The sequence below is a fragment of the Toxorhynchites rutilus genome, chromosome 2, assembly GCF_029784135.1.
Source record: "Toxorhynchites rutilus septentrionalis strain SRP chromosome 2, ASM2978413v1, whole genome shotgun sequence".
In the NCBI taxonomy this organism is placed as follows: domain Eukaryota; kingdom Metazoa; phylum Arthropoda; class Insecta; order Diptera; family Culicidae; genus Toxorhynchites; species Toxorhynchites rutilus.
This window is the reverse complement of record NC_073745.1, coordinates 207,005,981-207,033,139: the sequence shown is the minus strand read 5'-3', so window position 1 is coordinate 207,033,139 and position 27,159 is coordinate 207,005,981. Positions and strand designations below refer to the sequence as shown.

The following is a 27,159-nucleotide window of genomic DNA, read 5'->3' as shown; positions in this document are numbered from 1 at the left end:
TCAATCAAGTGCAGTTAGCAGGAAAGCTTCTGAAGATTATTCTTCAGAACAAGGTTTTTCGTATCCTATAATGGATGCATAAAACCTTGTGCCTCCAACGTTACGCTCTCGTTTTCGAAGTCCCCCAAATATTCATTTATTCATTCATTCAGAATGGATTTTGATTCAACCCATAGTCCTACGTCACCCTTGCGGTTATACCATAGATATAACCCACTTCCTGTTTTTTCTTTTTAGATTTTAACTCGTGTTCTATATTGCTCATCGATGGCAACTCTAGCAGGGATTGGATTCACAGTTTATAGACACGGAAGTATGAATCTATTACAAAAGCTACCCCTCCCTAATTTTAGTTCATTAAAGTTTAATTGAGAAAGAATCTCAAACCATAGAATTAAATTTTAATAATACAATTTATATTATACCTCATTTTAAACTACAAAACATTTTGTATGCTACGGGTTTCCCACTGCCACTCTTGACAAGGAAAATAAATTAACAAAAAATAACTATGACCTCATCGGACGCTATTGTTCGCATATCTTTCAACTCACTTATACACTAAGGCACCACTATTCCAACACAAGTTTTACATTTTCATAGTTTTCAACGTATTTAGTTTTGTGAGTCTCAAAAAGATCCTCCAGTGCAGCGCAGAATCGCACGTGCAGAGCTTCGATTTGTTCCTTGGATGGATTATCAATTTTCTCCACTTCAACGGGGGCTCCAACTGGAAATGAATGAAGGCCACAACAAATTATAGAATGTTTCATGAAAAAACCTTTATTACAGCACACTTACTAACTGTGTTGATAGGCTTTCGTCTGGGTATCACTCCGAACGAATACTGGAAGAAACCGCGCCCCACAAGCGCAGCCGGGGCAATTCCGGTGGTCGCCTTAACCCACTCCTGGAATCTACGAAGCCGTGAGCCGGGTGGATTCGGGGGCTGGTCGAACAGATCCAGCTCGCCAAAGTTTATCACCGGCACAATAGCGGTCCCAGTCTGGAGAGCGATCCGGCAGAAGCCCTTGCGCTTCTTCAGCACCAGATGGTAATTGTTGGGTCGACAATTCAGTGATTCCGCGGCTCCGCCGACGATGATTACCACTGCGTTGGAGGTGTAGCCGTCCGAATTGTACGGATGTTTCGAGTCGTTGGGTGCCACCAGCAGGTTGACAATGCTCTGCTGGGAACAGGATGCCACTCCCCAGCTCAGGCACAGCTCTCGGAAGAATGGTGCAATCAGGTGGAAGTCGAGGGTGACAACGCGGGATCGAATTCCGGGGTAGTGGATGTAGAAATCGTTCGTATCGGTGGCGAAGCTGAGGAAGCAACCAGTGCTGGAGATGAGAAAAAAGAATCATTTGATCAATTAGGTGGATACAAGAAAATTATTGTTATGGCATCCAGAAGAAGACTATATGATTTCGGATATTCTACTTTTTTCTATTTTACAACTCTAATTGAGACCTTACTTTATTTGACTATCAATGATAAATAAAGAATACGTGAATTGAATAACGAAGTTTATCGTCGGTTTGATTGGTTATACAGAAGCTCTCCCAGTTACCTTTACAGGTTTTCCACAGTAAACTCTGCGCCGCCGCGATTGCCGGTCCTTCTGAGGTTGCCAAAGGATAGTCTCTGCCGCGTATTTTGACACATTAGACTGTCGGAAATTCGTTTCGTCGAGTGGTCGATAGTCCGCGTTTACATAGCCAAATTACTTACCTCGGTGAATCCTGATTCTTACTCCTACCCACTAACAAGTGCCCCTTCCATGATAACCGCAGGGGAACTACGCTACAGAGGCCGTTTGGCCGCGAATATCATACTAACATTTCTTCCCTTCCCCTGGTGACTGTAAGAACGTGGTTGGCGTCGTTATTGACTATTTAAAGTTCGAATCACTCGAACTTGCACAATGAGAATGGATTTTTTATCCCGAGCGTCATTCAGTGTGTTCTTTGTGCTGGTTCAGGTCAGTCACAGCGAGCTACTACGAAGTGTATAGTCTACCTAAGCCCGAGCTCAAGTTCAAGCTCTAGTTCAGACCTTTCTTTAATTGAGGTTAGAGTATTGAAAAGTTGCATTTTTTTCCTTTACTAAGATCACGAATCAGATTAAAACTTTACCACATAGTTATTCAAACGAAGATCACGGTCTTTTATTGTGGAATAAACGGGTAATATTCTCTCGATAAACCGATTTACCCGCGTAATATTGATGATTGTAATTATTATATCAATCATTCATTGGTTTATAATCGAAGCAAATTTAATTGTAATTCAAACACAGTTGTGAGAAGAATTCGAAAAGCGATCGAAACAAGACACGCATACAATGTTTCCAGCATGTGTGTGTATCTGAATTTCTCACTCACAATGCTCTGAAATCCTAGATGACAACGGATTTCGTCAATAATATTCTGATAGTAGTTCCTGAACGAGAAAGCAAACAATTGGTCAAAAGTAACACCAATTGTTTGAACTTAGCTTCTTTCTTTACAATGACAATGTACTCAAGCAATGAAAAGTTTACTGTGGAAACTAATAACAGAGTAATTTGAAATGTTAAATGGCATCCTATTTACTCTATATCATGTTGCATGTTTTGAGCAAGCATGTTTTGAAGTCTACAACCATCTTCTATGCTGTAGATCACAATGCGAAGCATTAGATCAGCAACTTATAAGACCTCCATGATACATGACGACATCGTTGATAAACAGTTGACCCAATTTGTCGTCTTGAAAAACTCCAGAGCTGCTTACATAGCAGGTTAAGGTGTTGGAATTGTTTTTTGACGTAGGACTACGTCTTTGATTTCTATATAGGAGGGGCACTCTACGAAAAATGTAACGTTTTATTAAGAGTTTTCAAATGCATATTACGCAGAATCGTTCATACTATACATGTTATAACATATACCATTAGACGGCAAATTTATCCAGCATTTTTTTCGCCTGAAACATCAACAGTGGAAATAATAAAACAAGTGAGTAATTCAACAAATAAGAGAGGTATGTTATGCGAGCGAATGCGAAGGTTAATCATGCATTATGAATTCTTTCTTTCAACTTTCCTTTCTTTCCCATGAATGTTGTATGTAACATAAAATTGTGTGCAATGGTTCGTTCTATCAAACAAATTGGCAAGACCTTTTCCGAATTCAGTTGAAGCTAGGCCAGGTAGTGAATGACTTCTGTACATGACGGAGTGACGAACATCTTAGGCGAGTGTCTTCCGAGCTGCGGAAACATGGGCAATTTTACAGCGAAAAATGATATCAATACTAGGAGGGTGGCATCGATTATCATAAAAGAACTTATTGAGACCGGCATTACATCGCATCACAAAATTGAAACGAAATGAAATATTAATAATCTTTATGGCTCATATTCATTATACTCAATGACCCAATTCCTTCTATTATAGATTGAGCAGTAGAACCAATACGACTTGAGCTCGAATTATCCGAAAAACGTGAATACTGATTTAACAAACGAAAGGGATTCGCAAGAAAAAAGTGGCGTTTGGTAGACAGACGAAAAAACTCATTCGTACGAAAACTAGAATAGGCGTTTCGTTTGAATTGGTTAATTTTCGAATGTTCGAATGGATGGATTTGATTCGTGCGAAAACAAAAATGAGTGTGATAGTCTGCAAACGAGCATTATTTCACCGAAAAAGATACTGCTCCCGATGCCTCATAATAAGACTAATAATAAGAATAAGACAATGGAAAGAAATCACAATACCAACACAATACAATAACAATAAAGCTACTTCATGATTTCATGTGTATTTTTCCTCAAAATATCATGAAATCGAAAGTATTTTCAACTTATTTTTTGTTTCTTTCCCACAACATTCATATTCAATGTAATTAATGACGATATAATTTTTTTCGTTTACCGATCCACATATACTTCATCTACCATTCCATCCTGTTATGTGTCACACTGATATTCATTACTCATCTTCAGTTGAACTTCCTGCCAGAAGTTAATTTTGTTTTTTTTGTTCGATACAAGCCCTTTCAGGGCAGGCAACTATTTGAAGTTTCAAAAGAGTAAAAATAACAGATTTCTGAACAATGAAAAGAATTACAATCGAAAAAAAAAGACAGGTGGGTAATGTCGGGGACATAACCGGAGTGACGTAGGACTATACAAAGGGGACAGCTTTTGCTAAATATATATTTTAAATATATTGTTTTATTTTCTTCTCCTACGTGAATACCTACCTATCTACCTGAAAAATGGATTAGTTTACTGTTTACTCTTTATGAATATGTTGATGGTTCTGAAAAGAACCTTTGGTGTTGTGTTTTTGTTATCACTCGATATTCCCATCTCGTTCGGTTAAACATTTCTGTTTAGCTATTGCGTTTGCCACTCGCCACAGCTTTCACAGTTGGAAAATTTCTTCCCATCCATCTTGTGACATGTTGTTCAGTAAATTACATTTAATGCGACGTGCCGGAGAAACACTTTGCCACTCACTGAAACTAATTGTTGCCTTGATGAGCGCCGAACCGAAGCTGCTCTGTTCTTGATGCGGGTTTTCTGATTGTCGTGAGCAGCTTTGCAAGCCAACTCGAGCACTCCGACGGCCGAAACTCTATAATCGCTGTTAGGTATACTGGTGCTCCGGCACCAATCCGTTCGGCCTAGTTACCCTTGCGGAGCAATCAGTGAATGCGACCAACAGGGAACTGGAGACCTGCACGGTTCGAGTGAGACTTTACCTTTCCCTTAACTTGTCCTCCTTTGTTACGTCCACGATGCCGATGCCGTACAACCACACGGGTTTACGGTTTGAAAGAAAATAAGATATTTTTTTGGGGTCCGCGTGTTTTATACTCTAGCGGTACACACTCACAGGATAGAGACAAATCGGCAGACTCAGCCAGAGGGGCGAGTCCAACGAGACGAACGAATGGGCGTTAAAAGGGAGCGATGGCAAAAAAATACATTCATTACGATTTGTTCGCTCGTTGGATTCACATGCAGGCTAAAAAGGATCCTTTTCAGGATCACAAAATTATCTTCAATCTAAAGAGTTTATTGTTTTGTTATCACTCGATATACCCATCTTGTTCGGCTAAACCTTTCTGTTTAGCGATTGCATTTGCCACTCGCCACAGCTTTCACAGTTGGAAAATTTCTTCCCATCCAGCTTGTGACATATTTTACAGTAAATTACATTCAATGGCACGTCGCATTACCACCACTCAGTATCGGGTTGGAGGTAATTTTAACCTGTAATTGAACATTTGCGATGACAGTGGTACAGTGTCGACTTTCAATGTGGGGTCATAATTTAGACCCCGAACTCTATGTTTCAAAATGTCCAACTAAATATGTCGCATTATAGGTCCGTCCATTTAGCTAAATGTCGAGATAAGTGTAAATTACTGTACTTTCAATCTAGAAGCAATTTAAGAATTGATGAAAATCAATAAGCTCAGAACAACTGCCAAATTCACATACTCATCATATCCTGACAAACAAATTATGAAAAAATCAATTTGTGTTTTATTATTATTTTGGATAATGTTTTAGAAAGCATTGAACTGTATTTCCTAAACTCTCTTTTGGAAGGTTTAATGGCCCTGAAAAGCGCCTTGTTTTATGGAATGGTTCCAATTTAGAAAACTTAGTTCTCGTAGTTTTGAAAATAAACCATTTCGAACGCCCTCGATGCCGCCTTGTTCTGGATTTGCCACCAAAGCAGTTTGTATAAAGAACAAACTTTTTTCTTCTGCTACCTGATGCCGTTTTGCGATTGCGTTTGCCACTCGTCACTCGCTGCAACTGCCCGTTGTCTTGATGTCCACCGAACCGAATGTGTTCTGTTCCGAATGCGGGTTTTCTTATCGTCGCGAGCAGCTTTGCCAGCTAACTCGATCACTTCGGCGACCGAAACTCTATAACGGCGGCTAGATGGACTGATGCACTGATACTAACGCGCTCGGCCTAGCTACCCTTGCGGGGAACTCCAGATCAACACGGTTCGAGCGGGATTTTGCCTTTCCCTTCACTTTTCCTCCTTTGCCATGTCCAGACATGGCTGCTTGGGTTGGTTTGTTCATGTGTTGTGATGCGAACTGATGTGGTGTACGGTTTGAATGAGAATGATCGTTACGGCAGCGGAGCGGGGATTTTTGAGCTGACTGGCTGGCTCGAGAATTACGCATGTGTGAGACTGCGACCAATGTTTCGTTAATTTTTTTCTTTTTCCTTTCCAATCGTGCTTCATTGTATTTCGCTGCTGCTCTGGTTGCCCGTTTTGGTCGGTACGATTTGAGAAGCACAAAATGGACCAATCAAAAATGGGCACATAGTGCATTTTGACAATGCTTGATATTTTACAATTATTCAATTATTTATCTCAAGAAAAATGAAATGTTATTCGTTATGATAGATGCGTGGATATATTTCCTATCAATTGATGCAAAAACCTTTGCGATCTATTGAGAAATGCTCGAGTTATAAGCGTTCCAAATCTTGCGTTTTTTCCTACTTGTTCAGTGCCTAGATTTCCATTTCACCCCCTATATCTTCCGGTTAGACGTAGTCCTACGTCAAAAAATTGTTCTGAACAATCACAGTCCTACGTCGAACTTCCGTCCGTGCCCATAGGGTTAGACCCTTCTACTTTTAATGTATGTTGACATAGGACTATGTCTTTGATTTCTATATATGGGGGTCACTCTACGAAAAATGTAAAGATTTATTAAGAATTTTCAAACGCATATTACTCAAAATGGTTATTGCGACATATGTTGTGTGATATATCATTAGACACGAAATTTATCCAGATTTTATTTTGCTTAAAACATGAACAGTGAATATAGTAAAAAAAAGTTAGCAATTTGACGATTTAATTGGGTATGTTTTCTTTCGATTGCACTATCCACTCGTTTCCTTCCCGACGCAACGAGCAATCTTTTTGCCTAAATTCGGGCGTGAGCTCATAATGTGAGTTGATGCGTAAAATGAATTATTCTCCATTTACCGATAATAGGCATTAATTTTATATTACATTGTATGTTGTCCAATCAATTTGTGCTCAATTCATGTTTGTATCGTGTAGGTCTCACTAATAACAATTTGTGTAATTGTGGTCCAGGATGTCATAATATCAAGTAAGTTGTTTGGTTATGTGAAAATGCAATATATGAATTTAAATGGCTGCTGATTTAGAAGACCGAAAGGGTATACCCACGTAAATTAGATTATGATAGCTTGAGTAGTCGCGATCTTACATGGCTATAAAGTTGTTACAAACAATGTTCCGGACAACGTGGTAACGAAGGAGATAATGCTATTTATCTATAATATATTTCTGTAGTCATAGATTGATTTGACTCAGGCTTCTATTTATGTAGGTCTTAACTATTTAGACTTGTGTTTAAAAATGATACATGATGACTCTTTGTCGTGATTGAATAAATGCATGCTTGAATAAACAGAAGAAAAGGGTAGTAATGGCTTTAATGGTATTTTTGTGTACATTTTTGAACAGAATGCGGTACCGAATTCTACCACGTTATGTCATCTAACCCGTTTAAAGGATACAAGTACATACAGGTAATGGTTTTTCCAGAACATTTGATGTATCAAAAGAGAAAAAAAATACAGATTTTGAACAATGAAAAACTCAATTTAAATGCAATTACTACACACAATCACAGTCCTATGCCAAGATCCCGTCCGTGCCCCTAGGCTCAGACCCATCAACTTTTTGTCTTTCATTAAGGGTGCCAAATCAGAAAACAGGTCACGTTTTTATGAAATAAAGTTAACGTTAATAACTATTTTTGCCGCGAACGGATTTACATATCAAACGAATCGGAAGTTCCCTACGATTTGATTGATACATCACAATTCCCTGGTGTGTAAAGGGTTAAAATTCAAGAAAACTATAAGCGTTCCCATTTTCCCATACATTTGTTCTGTCCATTTGTGTGCTTTCCCGAATACAACTGTCAATAACGAGCAACTTATCGACGACCAACGGAGGGGAAATCGTAAGATTTAAAGTCTCCGTGAACAAAAGAAAAGTAGAAGAATGAAGGGGAATACTTGCCTAGAGTATAAACAGTGGATCTCGCTGAGGCAAACTTTCATTCGGCATCCGACTGTTGAGCAATTCACTTCACTTTGCTTTCGATGCACTTCGATCTAAGATTGGACCCCACCAGTGGTAGTCCAACTTGGATATCGTCGTTTGGTTTTTCTGTTCGTTTTTCGCGTTTTTCGTATCGTGTGTTTTTCTTTTCGCGTCATAAATTGGACGCTTCGCGTAGTGTGTGATGAGCAAGAAGAAGAGGAAGGCAGGCTCGAGCCCTGCAACAAACGAACGCATTGCCAGGGGCAATAAAATTTCGAGGCAAGCGTCATCTAATGATGCACGCGATGTTGGTGCAGTGAAAAGCGCTCGCACTGAACCGAACCTTCGCGAGTGTGACACCGCATCGAACAACAGCGAAGTAGGCGATTTCGGCGCCTCGGTCGAAAATACCCGTTACCCAGGCAGCAACCAAAATCAAGCTCCCCCCGCTGGTGGTGAAGGCGGTCGCTCTTGACATTCGCATCGATGGGTGCTTCAGCAGAGTACAAGTTGTGTGGCACAATTCAGTCTTTTTCCAAGCAGTTAACATTGTTTGTTTTCCGTCATCATAGGGGCTTCGTTGGTTCCATTGAGAATTCATCAATGCATTAAACTGACGTTATGGCGAAGCAGACGTTAAGGTGCACTAAAGCATTATAGAATAATATCCGAATGTATAAACAAGCGACTTATATAAAAGAACAGCGTAGTTCTATGTCAACAATGCGGTCGTATCTTGGACACAACCTCCTATAATTTTTTTATAGAGCAGCTATGACCTAAGCCATTTTACGAGTCCTACGGAGCATCCAAGTTGTCCTGGTTTGCCTATAAATATAATGTTATCAACCTTGTCGAAATATAGAAAAAGGCGTCAATTTGTCAATCCGTTTGATGATTTCGAATAGCTTCAAGCAAGCACTTAATGATGTTATAACCCGATCCGCGTTGATGGCATTGAGCATCGTTTACTAGTTATCCGTAGCGCGTTGTATGGAAACCATATACCGTGTTGTATGGAAACCACGCTATAAGAAACTCAGAACGAGTACAAATCACTTCATTTGTACCGCGTAGTATTGAGACCAATAAGAGATCATAAAAAAAATTAAAAAGAAATAAAATAAAAAGTAGGGGCACGGACGGAAGTTTGACGTAGGACTGTCATTGTTCAGATCATTTGTTTTTTTAAATGTAATTCTTTTCATTCTTCAGCAATCTGTTGGTTTAATTCTTTTGAAACTCTAAATAGTAGCCCTGAAAAGGGCCGTTTGTTATATGTACTCATAACCGTCAAACGGTTTGTAACGGTTTGTACACATAATCGGGAGCAGTAGCTTTTTCGGTGGAATAATTTTCGTTTGCAGACTATCACAATCAAGTCGTAATAGTTCTACTGCTCAATCCATCATAGAAGGAATTGAGTCATTGAGGATTATGAATATGAGTCATGCAGATTAACATTTCATTTCGTTTCATTTTTGTGATGCGATGTAATGCCGATCTCAATAGGTTCACGCATGATAATCGCTGCCATCTTCCTAGTATTGATATCATTTTTCGCTGAAGACACTCGCCTATGATGTTCGTCACCCCGTCATATACAGAAGTCATTCCCTAACTGGACTATCTTCAACTGGACTTATCTTTAACAGGGCGTACGTTAACTGAGATGCAAAGCAGTTATGTATCAATAATAGATGTTATCTTGAAATCGATGTATTGCTTTTGCTGTTTTGCAGTCCAGTTATCAAACATCAAACACAATTTCATCTTGCTTTTCGGCTTGCATTTTCGCATTTATGAAATAAAAAGTGTAAAATGAACCGAATTTTCTTTTTGTTGACCTCCATTGTTAACACCGTGTAACTCACAACTGAATGGAACAAACAAAATACAACAAATCTTTTTTTAGTATGAATGCCACCTTTACAACGAGCCTGAACTTGAAATTGTATGATCGATATTACGCCAGCCAACAAGAAAATAATGGAAATAAATAAATTTAATAATTTTCCTCAACCTAATATAAACATATCCAGTTAAAATCATGCATTGGGTGCACGAAAAAAGCTGATGGGACGTTGTTGAACAGAAACCGCGCTATAAGAGTACGTGTTATAGAAGGGTTGACTGTACTACTAAATCCAAATCTGGAAGTAAAATGCACCAACCATTGATCATGAAGCTTGTTGGAAGATTAATCCTTTCAATACGGCAGTGTGCTTCGCCGGAGTGTTACCGCTGTACGGAGCACTGTGCCGAAAAGTATGCACATCGCGCTGGTGTGATCGATGTGCAGTTCGACTTTCATGTCGTCTGAAGACGACCCAAGTACACACAGCTCATCGCGCGGATGTCGTCTATAGACGACGCTCGTACCGAAAGGGTTAAGAAGGAGTTCCTAGAATTGCTTCAGTTGTTATTTCTAGAACAAAAAGTGTCTCAAAGTTTATTGTGGGAATACTCAAGATCCGAAGCAAGCCGGCGTCCTAAAATCGACCAAAATCAAACCGAAAATCTCCAAGTTAGATTGTGTGCTTGGCCGACAATCTCCAGGCTAGCACTAAATTCTACAAGCATGTAGATACGTACATTCCGTAGGCCTTAGTTTCAATTCGGCATTAGGAGGCCTCTAGAAGTTTTTGCAAAATCTTTTGATTCACGAAAAAAGATTCTCGTAAACGAAAAGTTTCACTGCAAACTAAGCCTTTTGACTGGATCCCTTACATCATTTCTTCAAAACATATTTACAGGAAAACCCGTTTTTGTGCGATTTCTCATTTGTGTGACTGTTTAGATGCGATTTTATTATTTGTGCTATTAATTCATGTGATTCAAGACCCGATGTCATAATAAAATCGCATAAAAAAGTCGCACAAACGAGGACTCACACAAAAAGGAACCGCACAAAAACAGGTTTGCCTGTACTTTCATGTTTCCAACTCTCTATTACCGCATGACTCTACGAATAAAAACAATAAAAGCATAAAGTTTTCCAATTAGTTACTTTAAAATTCTGATTTACTTTCAAAAACGTAGTATGAATTACAAAACAAAATCAAAATCTTCAGTCCTCTGTGAGGACCTTAATCTTATGAATAGTTTTCCCGTTCACACATAGGAATACGCGTAGGTGGAAGCACTTTCTGGCTTCATCATTCAATCACCATTTCAACATTCTTGCAATGTTCAATAAACTTTCCTTTGTACTGGTCAAACAACTCCAAGAGTGCCGAGCAGAATATTCCGTGCAGTTCATCTACATCCGCCTGTGTTGGTTCCTTGATTTGTACAGTTTGCACCGGAGCTCCGACTGAAAACAGTATAACATTATATCCTCAAATAATCTCCTCAAAAACCTCAGGCCAACAATACTCACTGACTGTATTCAACGGTTTCCGCCTGGGAATTAATCCGTACGTGTACTGGAAGAATCCGCGCCCTCTGAAAGCCGCCGGAGCAACTCCAGTGTTGTTCTTCATATATTCCTGGAACCTACGCAGTTTCGAACCGGGAGGATTTGGGGGCTGGTCGAACAGATCTACCTCGCCAAAGTTAATCACCGGCACTATCGGAGCGCCCGTTTTGAGGGCTATTTTACAGAATCCCTTTCTGTTCTTCAACACTAGACGGTAGCTGTCGGGCCGGGAGTTCAGCGACTCCGCGGCGCCACCCACAACAATAACAACCGCATTGGCCGTGAATCCGTCGCGGTTCGCGGGATGATGTTGGTTATTGGAGGCGTTCAACATGCGCACAATACTCTTCGAGGCACACGAAGCCAGACCCCAGCTGAGCGCCAGTTCCCGAAAGATTGGAACGCGGAAGTGGTAGTCGAGGGTGCACGGTCGGGAGCGAATCCCAGGGTAGAGTTTGTAAAAGCTGGTGGTGTCGGTAGCGAAATTAATGAAGGTACCGGTGCTGCAATGAATCATGAGGACGCGTGAGGACGGTGCGATTATTTTGTAGTATTATGAAGCGGGAGAGGGCGATGGTATGCCAGAATATGAAATGCAGTACTTACGGTGGGTGAATAATAACACTTCAACAACACAACCAAGCACTTAATTTCAATCTCAAACAGGACGAAGAAACATTCAGAATTCAGCTTATAGATACAATCAATTGTAACTGTAACTTTGTCACTAAAGCTAATACCAAAATCGAATTATGAATTTGTAACGAACCGGTCAACATCAGAATATGAATATAGGGCTATACTGAACATGTAGAGTTTCGTCAAGAGTGCTCGAACATGTAGGCTCAACATCTCCGAAACATAAGTACAGATAACTTAGCTATGATAGCCAACGATGTCAACGATTACCAACGTTTGGTTAAACCATTCGTACATCTATTTGTTCTCCTACCTTTGGCCAATCGATATACTGACGATGTTAATGGATGAGGGACAGTTTTGTAGATGATTACGGCTTTTGACATTCTGTCGCTACTCACCTCAATACGCCATGCGGGAAAGTTGCAAATATGTAGTTTCGATCGGCTGGCAAGTCCACGGTTTTGTGTAGTTTCGCTGGAAAGTATGATTGGAATAATTTCCAACAGAACAAGTTGCGGAACCATTTAACTCTGCAATAATGGGAAAAACGTACCATGATATTTGTTAGTACAAAGATCCATGTTCTATTATTTATTCAACAAATGTGAGTGAATCTGCAAAAGACATTCCAGTCGGCACGTCGACTAGGGAGTGTGAGATTTTCATTCACTAAACCCACCCCCTTATTCGAAAAAAACATAAACAGCATAAAAAGTACTTTGCCCTGTTTTGCGACGATATAAACTACAAGTTTAACAGAATGAGATATCCAAGCTGCGTGGAAGATTGCGGAATAAAACGGTGTACCGTTTTGTCTCAAATTCCGAACACTCCGAACACTAAATTCACTTAACATCTGTGTTGTTTTGATACCTAGAAATGTTATTATACGGAAGTGTATACCCTAAAGAATATTGGGGTTTTGATTATTTAATTACTTTTAACATTGATCTTCAGTAAATTTAGTTTTTGAAATGAAGTGTTCGGGATATGAGTCAAACCGGTACCTTCAAAAACATGGTTTTGGTTTTTTTTCATAAAATGAACATGACCTTTTCGGTTAAACTAATATGTATATTAGGGTGCCAATGAATGTATGGGAAAAATCGACCCTAAAATTTCAAGAAGTTGCCCTATACAAAATGTTCACCACCTTGAAAAAATATCCTATGCCAAATTTCAGCTCAATCGGACTTAAGGGAGAGTGGCGCAAAGCGGTCGAAGTATTTAACTTTTTGAAACTCGAGATGACCATTTTCATTGGCACCCTAATGTATATAAATAAATTCTTGATCGACAGGTTTAGATCTAGAACTAATGTATCTCTCTGTTAATTTATAATTTGGCAATTGATAGAAGTTGTGGTAACATTATCTGCCCCCTGAGTGAACCAAAAAATAACACGCTTAGCGTTAATGTTCAACCGTTAATCACTTACCCTTGTCCTCGTCCACCGTTGACACCGGCATCACGGTCTATGTAGATAAAAATCCCATAGATTATACACAATGTCTTTGCGATAACGCCGCCAAATATCTACGAATAAATGCAATTACTCAATACTAAATGCGGCCAGTGCATGGAAACAATGGGTCACTTACCAGTAAATATAAATAGAAAAATAGCATTCCCAATTCACCGAAAAGGAACAGACTTATCCACCCAAAAGCGCATAGTGTCTCGAGCCGTCGTCTCAACGGCACATTCAGTGGTGCCCATGCGATTTCTCTCATGTTTGGGTTCAGATTATCCTACATTTAGCACCTAGAACCAAAAAAAAACAATGTTCGTCATTTTTCTTCTTTAAAATGAACATCAATTGAGCATCAATTTTGTGAAGATCGATCTGAAAGCACGCGTATGCACTTATATACAATTGATCGTTTGTGAGATAGAACCCATTAAGATCAACATTACTTAGTAAACGATTCTATCGGTTGAACTCACGTGAAACTGACGTATAGATAAACGCTCTTTCCACACGGTCTCACAAATTGAGGAAAACGTTTCTAAACAGTTTGTACCCGCGAAGCACCTATTACCAACTGACAGTCATTGTTCGCCCGTCTAAGACCTGGGGGACTTATCGGAGCCTCGATGACTAACGGCGTTTCTTCCCATACAAGCGTGTAGTTTTATCTATAGAATTCCAATATTGTTTGCGATATTATGGATTACTACTACCACCAGTAAAGTACACTGTCTGTCGATACAAAGCCGGTGAAGGTAATGCAAACAATTTGACGATGCCGTTTATCATTTTTAAAATTACATTATCGCTTGATACTGTGTTGTTTACTAATGTATATTGTGGCATAACGTTTATCAACTGTTATAAATATACCAGCAAATTATGAAATAGTTTAATCGCTCGAAACTCCGATTACACGTTGAACACGAAAACATTCGAACACGAAAACATTCGAACACTAAAGTACTATTCGAGTAAAATTATGTGTCTATTCTATATTTTGAAATATATCGGCTATATATTACTAAGTTTTATGCTAATTGTGAGACTTTTGTTTAGGTCTTACTTTTCCTCGAACACGACCTAATTGCATTTACGTTTGAACTTTCCCCGTCGCTTGAAGTTCCACCCACTTTCTACCGCTTGTCTTTCACAATTGACCAGTACTCCTCAGTCGCATAAATGAAATGGCTGTTCAACCCTAATCTCTCAACAATGTCGTTAAAAACAATGTGAACAACAAAAAAGTCTCAGTTGATTCCTTGAGGCACTCTAGCCGAATTGCAAAAGCTCGATGAAACGCAACCTTAAATTTTGAGGTGATCTTTCCAGGCATAAAATCGTGCGGATCGGTAGAGATGTAGCTCTCGGATTAAGGGGGTATTCTAGTGTAGAGACACGAATTTCGGACGTTTTTTCGAACTCCGTAAAAATAAAACAAAGAATATTTTTACTATCCATTATATCATTATTCGTTTATCTATCTTTCAACAATAAAACAAAAATAGGACGGAAAAAAATATTCATAATTAGAATAGTTACATGCTGGTGAAGTGAGGGTGTTCAAAAAAAAGTTGTGCCATGGCGTACACGATTCCAGTCCTTCTGGTTATCTGAAACAAAAATTCGAACAGATTCTGAATCAGTAAAGATGTCGCTATGGCATGAACCTCGGACAAGTCAAAAACATGGGTTTTAACAAAATGGCGGCCGTTTGAAAACAAAAATGCTGTTTAAAACGTTTTTTTGCGTTTACCGATTTTTTAAAAATAGTAAAATTAAAAAGTTATAATTTTTTATTGGTTCATGCGATAGAGAGATGTATGCAGATTATTTTCATATAAATTTGACATAAATCGGTTCAGTAGAACTTTAGATATCGTGTACGCCAGTTAGAAAAAAACTAGTTCCGAGAGAAACGCGTTTGAAGTTCATTGTGATGGCCGTAACAGGTTAGATACCACATCACTAAGATGGCTCTAACTAGGTAAATAATAGGATTTTCGATAAGTCCTTTCTAGAGCATATTCTTGAATGCCTAAACTACAGAAATATGGTAAAAAAAAATTTCGATTTTTTCAGATTTCTAGACTAGAATACCCCCTTAACACTTTCGTCAACAAGTCGCCCAGATCTGAGTGACACCTTTCCTCGTTCAAATTGAATAGAACAAATTTAATGGAATAAGCAGTCAAACAGAGGACGCATGAAAATATAATAAAAACCAAAAACATAAACATATAATTGTTTTTAGGTAAATGATTTTGGTTTGTCCAGTCGAAAATATGATCATGGTTTGTCCAATTCTTTGAATGCTCCAATTCAGCACACCTTTGTCAAATCAGGTATTCGAATGTTTCAAAACATATAAATAAAATAGTCTTTGTCATGATCTACAGTAGTTTTATAATATATTTTTACGGAATAACATGTTTTGAAGGATTATAAAATTCTCCATTTATTGGTGTCAATGCGCCCCTCATTCGAGCTAACTTTCAATCGATCACCAGATGATAATTTCGCACGTATTAAGACCTTTTCTGAATTATAACACTTAAAAATATTATAAACATCATTCTTGCACACCATTTGTATCAGATTTACATAGCTAAATTATTAAATTAACGCATTTTGATGAACTCAGTTTTGAAGATAAGTTGTCCAATTCAATATTGTTGTTTTTGTCCACATGATTTCTATGGCAACCGATTGGCGCGCTGCAGTTTGTTTAATGTGTCCTTCGCGCATAGCAGAAATAATGTTTCTCTATGTTGAGTGTGTGAACACTTTTAAAATGCCCAAGAAAATGCAATATTCTGAAGAAAACCTAAATTATGAATGGATCAATATGATGACAATAAATTCAAGCAATGATAAATGCAACATCTACTTGAGAATTCGAATGTTTTCATTCATAAATGGTGTTTTCTAAAGCCGGACAAACCATGATCAGAGGTGGTCAAACCATGATCATAATTCTTTTTTGAAGAAACATATAAACATTTTTCATTAAACAACATAAAGATTTGAATAATTTCAACGCCTTATGGTAGTATTAGCAACTAGTGACTTGGGGCTTTTCAACAAACCCAAACTCGTATCGATTATATGTGATTTCCATGAAGAAAAATCGATTTGCATTTACTAGTTGCCTAAAAATACCCCAAATCGGACAAACCAAGAACATTTATCCAACTATACTTTATACAGGGTCTTTCAGAATCAACGCTCAGGCAAAAAAATCGAATAGCTCCTTATATTAGGCTGTCAAAAAAGTCCTGCGGTATTTCCGCGAGGTGTCGTTGCAAGCGCGTAGTTCTAGTTGTATTCATTGTATCGAGTCATACTATAGCTTGTTGGAAAGGTTGGTTGGTTTGCGCGCTATAATATAGTCCTTGACAGTATTTTGTTTGGTTAAGGGGGTATTCTAGTGTAGAGACACGAATTTCGGACGTTTTTTCGAACTCCGTAAAAATAAAACAAAGAATATTTTTACTATCCATTATATCATTATTCGTTTATCTATCTTTCAACAATAAAACAAAAATAGGACGGAAAAAAAATATTCATAATTAGAATAGTTACATGCTGGTGAAGTGAGGGTGTTCAAAAAAAAGTTGTGCCATGGCGTACACGATTCCAGTCCTTCTGGTTATCTGAAACAAAAAAATCGAACAGATTCTGAATCAGTAAAGATGCCGCTATGGCATGAACCTCGGACAAGTAAAAAACATGGGTTTTAACAAAATGGCGGCCGTTTGAAAACAAAAATGCTGTTTAAAACGTTTTTTTTTGCGTTTACCGATTTTTTAAAAATAGTAAAATTAAAAAGTTATAATTTTTTATTGGTTCATGCGATAGAGAGATGTATGCAGATTATTTTCATATAAATTTGACATAAATCGGTTCAGTAGAACTTGAGATATCGTGTACGCCAGGTTGAAAAAACTAGTTTCGAGAAAAACGCGTTTGAAGTTCATTGTTATGGCCGTACCAGGTTAGATACCGCATCACAAAAATGGCTCTAATTCGGTAAATAGTATGATTTTCGATATGTCCTTTCTAGAGTATATTCTTGAATGTCTAAACTACAGAAATATGAAGGAAAAAAAATTTAATTTTTTTCAAATTTCTAGACTAGAATACTCCCTCAAGTCGTTCGTGAGTTATAGTGTCGCAAATATGGAGCAAAATAAAGAGAAAATCCGACATATTTTACAGTACTACTATGAAAAAGGCAAAAATGCATCACAAGCTGCCAATAAAATTTTTGCAGTTTATGGACCCGATACAGTTTCCATTTCCACCGCACAACGATGGTTTCAACGTTTTCGTTCTGGTGTATAGGTCGTCGAAGATGCGTCACGCTCCGGAAGGCCTGTCTTCGAAAATTGCGACAAAATCGCTGAATTAGCCGAGAAAGACCGGCATAGTAGCAGCCGTAGCATCGGCCAAGAGCTGGGGATAAGTCATCAAACCGTTATTAACCATTTGAAGAAGCATGGATTCACAAAGAAGCTCGATGTATGGGTGCCACACACGTTGACGCAAAAAAATATCTTTGACCGTATCGACGCATGTGAATCGCTGCTGAATCGCAACAAAATCGACCCGTTTCTGAAGCGGATGGTGACTGGCGATGAAAAGTGGGTCACTTACGACAACGTGAAGCGCAAACGGTCGTGTTCAAAGCGCGGTGAGCAGGCTCAAACCATCGCCAAGCCCTCATTAACGGCCAGGAAGGTTTTGCTGTGTGTTTGGTGGGATTTTCAAGGAATAATCTATTATGAGCTGCTTCCCTATGGCCAAACGCTCAATTCGGACCTGTACTGCTAACAACTGGACCGCTTGAAGGTAGCACTCATGAAGAAGAGGCCATCTTTGATAAACAGAGGCCGCATTGTCTTCCATCAGGACAACGCCAGGCCACACACTTCTTTGGTGACGCGCCAGAAGCTCCGGGAGCTCGGATGGGAGGTTCTTTTGCATCCGCCGTATAGTCCGGACCTTGCACCAAGTGACTACCACCTGTTTTTGTCCATGGCGAACGAGCTAGGTAGTCAGAAGTTAGCCACAAAAGAGGCCTGTGAAAATTGGCTATCCGAGTTTTTTGCCTATAAGGAAGCGAGCTTCTATAACAGGGGTATTATGATGTTGGCATCTCGTTGGGAACAAGTCATCGAACAAAACGGCGCATATTTGACTTAAAACAGATGATTGTAACTAATTTTATGAACAAATGAAAATTCAAAAAAAATACCACAGGACTTTTTTGACAGCCTAATATTTTTTTTCCGCTCTGTCGATGATAACACTGCATTCCCCACTTCGGGACGATAATATTCGGCTACTCGTTCGGTCTGATCGGATGGTTTTTAGTGTCAAGATGTACAATTTGCAAGAACGTGTATTTTTAGTGAAATCGTATTACTCGAGCAACCGAATGAAACTTTGTTCTCCTATGGTAAGAATTTCAACATTTCTCGCCGTCGATTACTTTCTCTGGGGGTACGTGAAGGATCGTTGCTATGTTAATAAGCCACGCAATTTGGAGGAACTTAAGGTGAAGGTGGAAGCTAGCCATTGTAGTAGTATAGGTAGAACCACGTGTAAAAATGGGGTAATAGTGTTTGTGGGGGAAGAGCAAAGCACACGTAAATAGATCAATTCACTTATCAGACTGTGTGGCGCTTCATTCACACGAGTCTTTGAATACATTTGAAAAAAAAAATAACAATTCAATACTAAAGTAAAATGTATGAACGATATGTTCCGATAAATAATTGCAAATATAAATATATATAGAAGGTGCATTTGCATATGAAGTGAAATTCTGATTATACGCTAGCGTAAAATGTGCAAATTCATAACACATGCGAATTGGGGCTCTTTTGGTATTAACAAGTTCTTCCGCAGAGTAACTCGATGTTGATAATTCCTTAATGTTTTCCATCGTTGTTCGTATTGTTTTCACATATTCACGTTGGAGAGCCTTAAACCTTCTCTTCGTTGGCCGAGGTATAGTAAACTTTTCCGTTTACTATTTTTGAAAGCATAGGCAGCCGTGGCAGTGTTCCGAGCTCTGCAATACAATTTTCTTACCCAATGTTAAAGTTGCTAAAACTTACATTATACACCCATTAAACGTAAAAATACTAAATGTATTGATATCAACACAATTTCATTCTATTGATTTTCATGACTTGAAACGCTATGACTCAGGAATAACATTTTATTGAATGGTTTTTATATATGTTTCAATGATATTGTCTGGCATCAGTGTCAAAAAAATAACGATGCTTCCAACAATACAAACAAAGCCATTGCCGAAGATTGAAAAATGAAAATTTAACTTTTAGAGCACTAGCTCGAGTTTTCCAACGTTTGTCACTATACAGTGCGACAGCAGATGAAAATTTAATATCTTGTGAGTAATCGATTAGAGTTTGGTTGATATTACTTGATGGGAAGTGTGCGAAAACGATCATTTTCTTTACACTGTTTCGCGAAATTATTGATTTTCGGGCGAGGGGTGAGGGAGGGAGATGAAAGAAATGAGCGCCATTGTGGCAGCCATTTGTGGCTAGCTTCCACCTTCACCTTAAAGAAGAAATAACTCAGATTTTCAACAGCATTGAAGTTGCAATGTTAGAGTTGTGCATGAAGAATGTTGTTCACCGTTTAACACTTTCGTCGCCCATAGCGATTCGGTCGAGTTTCTTGCGGGACCCAAATTCAACTGTCGGTGTGCTAGATGAATAAGCGGACAACGATAATAATGGATTCGGGTTCTATTCAGGACTACTTTTCTGTTGAATCCGAATGAAATCAACCGAAAGCTTCTAAAAATAATGTTTCAGACAATTTTACAGTGTTGCCAATGATTTAAAAAAATGAAATTAAACAGAACGTACTTGCTCCTATATACTATGTTCGAAGACGATGAATAACTTCAATTTTATTGGAGAATATGGAAGAAGAAGCAAGTTGCAAGTTTTTTTTCTGAGAATGAGAATAATAGTTGAGCAACTTGGATAGGCCTCTGTTTATTCCAAAAAGTTCAAAAAGAAGCACATATGTTTTTTCATCCTCAAAATCTTCACCGGACGGCGTAATAGTAAATCTGAAAGCGAGCAATGTGGCACAACCTTACAGATAAACATGCATACATACTAGGTCATATATATACAGTGACTCAAATCCGTAATCGTATTCCACCATGCACATGTCTTTTCCCTTCTTTAGAAAGTCGGAAACAAGCTTTCGGAACATTCTATTTAGATAAAATTATAGTGTCATATGAGAGTTAAAAGGTTTGCTATCTGTTTTCAGAATAATAGTTTTTTTTCTTAAAAATGGCGAATGTATGTGCATGTGAAGATTGACTCAAACTCATAATCGCACGCTGGTTGATATCTCTACTCGATTTCGAAGGCGTTGGCCAATTTTCTAATTCCATCATTATTATGGTATCCCTTGTTCATTGCAACTATCTTTAGCTGTCTTTAGCCTTATCTACGAGTTTTTTGGTGCATTCAGAAGCAATGTCCTGGAAAAAAGGTAATGAAGGTGGTTGAATTTCGAGCGACATAGCATGCGCTGCCATAACTATTTCGCAAATAGTGACGTCAGTCGTTGTGTTTATCTTTGATTGCCCACCGCGTCCATGTGAAAATGCTATTTTCAGGAAGTAATTTATCAATTAAAAACGTACATTTTTGTAGAGCTCCCGCTGAATATGAGGCTAATGTAATAGCGTGGAGTGAATATTTGTGAAATCAAGTCGAAATAGTCGTATAAAAGTGATATTTCCATGTGCCATTTTTCACTGCCCCACATTCATAGAAGCAAACGAAGTTTCACTATTTTACCGTTATGAAGTTGATGTTTCGAAGGCTCTCAGTGTCGGTGTGTGTGTTGTGAGAGAATAATCGCCAATGAATCAAAATTTCACCGAAAATGTTACTGCTTTCGAGAACTAAGCATACGACTGCTCTCTGGACCTTTTTATCAGATAAATAAACGAAATAAGACACGATATAATTGTCATTTGTCAAAAAACAAAAACCTGAATGATTTCATGAGAATTTTGGCTCAAATTGTCATGCAACCGTGAATACTTTCAACATTGTTTTGTTTCTTCCATATGCATTCCATATTGAATGCAAATAATTACGACACGATATTTTGCTTGCCAATACATATACACTCCGTCTACTGCTCCACCTCTATATGTACCTCATTGATTCAGAAGGTATATTTTAAAATCGTTATTTTTAGAAATTTAATGGTTTTTAAATTTCCTACACAAATAACTTCCTTTGTTTTTTACTGGGATTGATCTCGGAAGATTGTGGATGAATATCAACAACTTTTGAGTAATTGTAATGTACCCATGTGCGAACTTCATATATCTTGAGCTCTGGGTCATTGTCTTGGCAAAACATGAATCCTCGATTCCATCTCATTTTGTTCACACTTTGCTACATACTACACCTTTAGGATGTTCAAGTAAACATTCTGATCCATTACACCACAGGAGACCAAGACGGCATTGATGAGAACTACACCGGTGCAGTGAACAACGACGACGTCCCAGCCCCAACGATGGGTGAAGTTAAGAAGGCCATTAATCACCTAAAGAACCACAAAGCAGCTGGGAATGATGGCCCCGTAGCGGAGCTCTTCAAGTGAGGTCCGGGAAAACTTGAAGAGTGTATGCACCGGTTGATAGTCAGGATCTGGGACATAGAACAGCTACCGGAGGAGTGAAAGCACGGGTAATCTGCTCCATCTATAAAAAAGTGACAAACTTGATTGTGGAAACTACCGTGTAATCACGATCCTGAATGGTGCCTGCAAAATTATGTCTCAGATCCTCTTTCGCCGTCTATCGCCAATAGTAAGTAGATTTGTGGGAAGTTATCAGGCCAGATTCATGCCCGTTTGTTCGACGACGGATCAGATTTTTACACTGTGGCAGATCCTCCAAAAGTGCCGCGAGTATCAGGTCCTTACGCATTACATCTTCGTCGATTTCATGGCCACATATGATACAATCAATCGACGACAGCTATGGATAATCATGGACGAACACGGCTTTCTCCGAAAGCTGACAAGACGGATTCAAGCAACGATTAACGGTGTGCGGATCAGGTGATCTCTCGGAATCGTTGAGACTCACAGGTGACTTCGAGAAGGCGTTGGATTCTCCTGTCTGCTCTTCAACGTGGCGCTGGAAGGTGTTATGCGGAGAGCGGGATTCAACATGAGGGGCACGATTTTCAACAAGTCTAGTCAGTTTATCTGCTTCGCCGACGACGTGAACATAATCGGAAGAACACATGCGATGGTAGTGGAATTGTATACCCGACTGAAACAAGACTGATTGAGCTCAGGATCAATGCGTCTAAGACTAAATACATGTTAGCAGGATGGACTGATCCCAAAAGAATTCTTCTTGACAGTAGTGTTGTGATCAACGGCGATGAATTCGAAGTGGTAGAGGAATTTGCCTATCTTGGCTCGTTTATAACAACTGACAACAACAACAGTCGTGGAACTCGAAGATGTATATTCAACGGAAGCCGTGACTACTATGAACGCCACAAATCCTTAAGGTGTGTACCATGTACAAATCCCAGAATAGACCGGTTGTTCTCCATGGGCACGAAGCATGAATTATGTTCGAATGGGACTCGCAAGCACTTGGTGGTTTCGAACGTCAGGTAGAGGATTGGAGAAGCTGCAGTTACCATGCTTTAAGCTTTAAGGGTCACCATGAAAGAAGCTGTTTTTTTGTTCTGACTTTTATATTTCAAATATTTTTTATTCTACCAATAAATTTGGTCACCCTATTTTAGATAACATAAAAATGAGCGCTTTATCATATGTAACAACTTTGTCGAGGATAGTTTTCGTCTAGATAATAACTGTCGAGCTCTAAATGCTGATTTCCACGTAAATGCACCTCTTGGACCATTGTGCACTGGTTGGCCGGTTAGTTTGAAACATGCGATATGATCCTTCGGCAATGTCCGACAGAGCTTTAGTGGAGCGTAGACATCTTAAGAAGCATTTGTATTTTAGTGTTTAAATGATATCGAATGAAGGAGCACAAGCTCCAGAAAGTATATTTTCTTTAGTTTTGACGTAGGATTACGTCTTTCGGGAACATATTGGGGTACAAATTGAAAATCGAAAATCGAGCACATCGTGAAAATTGTCCAATTTCAAACGCTTATTGCTCAGTCATTTCATGATGGATTGATGAAATTTTTACGTCAATCAATTTCGACACTCCATAACATTTTTTTTTGTATTGAAGAAAATAATATATGTCATGAAACTAACTATCGAACAATTGAAAAATCTCAACCCCTATCCTAACGGAAATACCGTCTTTTAATTGGTCGAAATTGACGACACATGCGGCGGTTCCCTAACAGAGACATCAAAACCAAGCAGCCTGGGGGAAATCGACATTGCAAATACATGAAAGTAGGGGGAGCATTTGTTCCGCGGGCATTTTTATATTGCAAGTAAGGTGAGTGATACGATTGATTTTAGCGAATGAAATTTAAATTTGGAACTTTAATGTTGGTTGCTTCGTGAAATTTCATATCAATGACCGATCGTGTATTATGGAAAATTTAGCAGAAGTGTAAAATTGTATATGGTAGCAGTTGTGTTAAAAATGATTTGATATATGAAATGATTTATTTCAATTTTCATAAATAAGCACACCAAGGTGCGTTCCCGATCTAGAACGGGTTGTTTGGTTTAAGCTGTCTGTTTTGTTGTGTTCATTTTCACCCAAAGAAAGTTTGTACGGCGAGAAAAATTGGAAAAGTTAAGAAATATTAGAAAATGTGATTTCCCATATACTCTACATATAGTATTAGTTGTTGTTAGTCCAATTAAAATGCGCATTGGGTTGAATAAACACTCAGAAACTAAAAATTATAAAAGAAAATTACCTTTTCCATTTCAAAAATGTTTTCTCTATATTAAAGTAACAAGTTTTTACTGATGAGAAAAATTGATAATTGTGTTCGGTAATGGTAATTATCTTATATTACATTGCTGAGTTTTTTTTTATTTATTTCATCCATACACAACACAGGAGGCATCCCGTGTAGGATCACAGAGGGCGGTTTTCATCATATCTCGTTCCACTTCGGCATCTTTTATCTGATACGCATCATCCAACAACTGTTTACCATACTTCTATCATCGTCACTCGGTAAACACTGGTGGAGTGAACAAACAATACCGAACAACCAAACAAAACGACCCTTTTCAGGGCTACCAAATCATTATCAAAGAGTTTACTGATGTAATTTTTTCAACATATCCAAAATCAACAGATAGCCTAACGGAATCCTATGTCAACTATACGGTCGTGTCTCAGACACAGCTATCCTGTGACTTTTTAGTGTAAAAATAATTTTAACTTAAATAAAAAAAAAACATGTAAAAACTGTAAGTGTATTATTTAACTCATTGGACAATGACAAAACTAACTCGAGTTGTTCAATTGAATTATGAGATTGAGTGTCATTGTATGTTTCGCGTTTTCGCTCTCGCTTAGTAAACAAATTTAATGACAAACTTATAGTTTTCACTGAATCTACAAATAAACCGCCAGAATTTTTTTCACGCGCGTTATATAATACACGTGAACCTTATATACAATATACAACAGAACACTGTTTCTAGAAAGTCAATTCTTAAGTATAATGATATTACTAAATAATGTCATGACATCAACTAATACACTTAACCAGTGCGTTCACAATATTCATGTTTTAATCATCACCCATTGAACACTTAGAAACACAACAAGCCAATGACACTTATCACTAACACGTTTCTAGTTAAGTATGACTTATGACGTACTGCTTATTATTCGCTCATATGCCGCCTTTGCCTGTAGTGCTTTTTCAATTGACTATCACAGAGCCATTTTCACATTTGTGATTTTTGTGAATGAAATTTTTCAACTTTACTCCCATATATCAGTGGCTATCTAATCGAATTTGCCGAATTAACCACTCGCGCACACACTTTGATCTAATGTGGTCGGTCAAACGCAGCGATTTTGTACGCGTCGAGTTTTGTTAGAACACTGAGAGATCGTCGCATGGATGATATTGTCGTCAACGTAAATAGATTTCCCACTGACAGGGGAGCCTGTGTACGCATGCGTCTGGAGCAATGCATAGGATAAGTACAATCAGCGATAGCGATTCTTCTCAGTGCATCAGTTCTGAAGCTCAGTGAGGCGTTCAAACAACAAAACGTCGTCGGTGCTTACGGCTGAAAGTCTCGTTAATAAAGTATAAAAAACGTCGGTTTTTTCAAATACTCATAAGAGAATTGATTTAAAAAAATGAAGAATTTGAATGATGATCATTTTTACCATTTCAGGCAATTCTGGAAATCCGGAAAAAAACAATGCATATAATTACACTTAGAATGTGAATTGCACCCATTCCAGCGTGACAACGTCTTGGCTCACTAGGAAGACGTTTTTTCACGTTTCGAACAGCAATTTTGATAATGTTTCATGACCTCAATGTTTAGGCTTCAAATGATAGCTTAGTTTGTTAGCTACCATCCTCAATTTAATTTTATTTTGTATAACTTCATTGGGCAATAATTTCAGTTTGAAGTAACCATGTGCGAAAATGCATAACCTAACATAATCTAACATGTAACAACTTCTGATAAATAAGAAAATATGTAAAATTTTCGACAGTTTTACTTTGATAAATGAGTTATGTAATAAATATTGTTATGTAAAGAAACCATTCAATTTTATTTATTTATTTATTTTCAACGTCTCGAATGTTAATGAACAATTCCACAGACTGAACTTAAATCGATAAAGCCTTAATCCTATTTTTAAAAATATTTTTGGACATATCAAATTCGAACACTGCACAAACACTATTAAACGAATCAAAACAAACATCCAACGTGTTATTGAGGCCATAAGAGGTTCTATGTCGTCTAATAAATAATAACTCACGCTCGCGAAGTTGACGGGCAAGCGCATAAAACGAAACACTGGACAACAATGATGAACAGTCAATGTTTCCCGAAATCAAATCGAAAACAGAAAGCCGTTGTAGATTCGAACGTCTGGAGGCAAGCGTTTCGAGAGCGATGAGTCTACAGCGGCTTTCATAATCGGGCATGTTCATTGGGTCAGACCACGGTAGTGAGCGTAGGGCGTAACAAACGTAGTTGCGTTGGACTCTCTCCATTCGGAGTGTTTGGGTAGCGTGAAATGGAGCCCACACACTTACGGCATATTCCAGGATACTACGAACCAATGAGCAGTATAGTGTCTTCATAGCGTAAGCATCCTAGAAATTGCTGGTGCTACGACAAACCCTAGGGCTGCGAACGCATTGGCGGTGGTTACGTTGATGTGTTCGTTGAAGCGCAGTTTGTTGTCGATGATCACACCAAGATCGCGAATGGAAACA

General features: G+C 38.5%; 2 protein-coding genes across 8 annotated transcripts in view; one reads left to right on the top strand and one right to left on the bottom strand.

Annotated features, from left to right (window-relative positions):
* Window positions 1-27,159, top strand: part of LOC129764970 (kynurenine 3-monooxygenase) — a 44,024-nt gene that overhangs the window by 13,151 nt on the left and 3,714 nt on the right. The window contains exon 7 of one of the 2 annotated variants that reach the window (XM_055764667.1): window positions 238-520. The exons of the other annotated variant lie outside the window; for it this stretch is intronic. Within the exon in view, the coding sequence (XP_055620642.1) occupies window positions 238-372 (135 nt within the window). The 3' untranslated portion in view covers window positions 373-520. Of the gene's footprint in view, window positions 1-237; window positions 521-27,159 lie in introns of those variants that run through there. 2 annotated transcript variants of the gene reach the window in all.
* LOC129764971 (2-acylglycerol O-acyltransferase 2-A-like) lies at window positions 395-25,832 on the bottom strand. Of its 6 annotated transcripts, none has more exons than XM_055764668.1 (6): window positions 25,562-25,832; window positions 13,791-13,953; window positions 13,628-13,725; window positions 12,588-12,719; window positions 802-1,343; window positions 395-730 (listed from the first exon to the last, which is right to left on the bottom strand). In XM_055764668.1, exons 2-6 carry the CDS (start codon window positions 13,920-13,922, stop codon window positions 573-575), a joined length of 1,062 nt encoding a protein of 353 aa, XP_055620643.1. In that variant the 5' UTR covers window positions 13,923-13,953; window positions 25,562-25,832; the 3' UTR covers window positions 395-572. The 6 variants fall into 6 exon arrangements, with proteins under 6 accessions (XP_055620643.1, XP_055620646.1, XP_055620649.1 ...); XM_055764671.1 differs by lacking the exon at window positions 25,562-25,832 and adding an exon at window positions 25,412-25,551; XM_055764674.1 differs by lacking the exon at window positions 25,562-25,832 and adding an exon at window positions 24,640-24,900.

Bases quoted from the DNA above. Each gene is read 5' to 3' on its own strand.
- LOC129764971 (XM_055764668.1), bottom strand. From the start codon at position 13,922: ATGAGAGAAATCGCATGGGCACCACTGAATGTGCCGTTGAGACGACGG. The intron at 13,726-13,790 runs GTAAGTGACCCA...ATTTATTCGTAG, and splicing joins TTTTCTATTTATATTTACTG to ATATTTGGCGGCGTTATCGC. The intron at 1,344-12,587 runs GTGAGTAGCGAC...TCTCATCTCCAG, and splicing joins TTCCCGCATGGCGTATTGAG to CACTGGTTGCTTCCTCAGCT.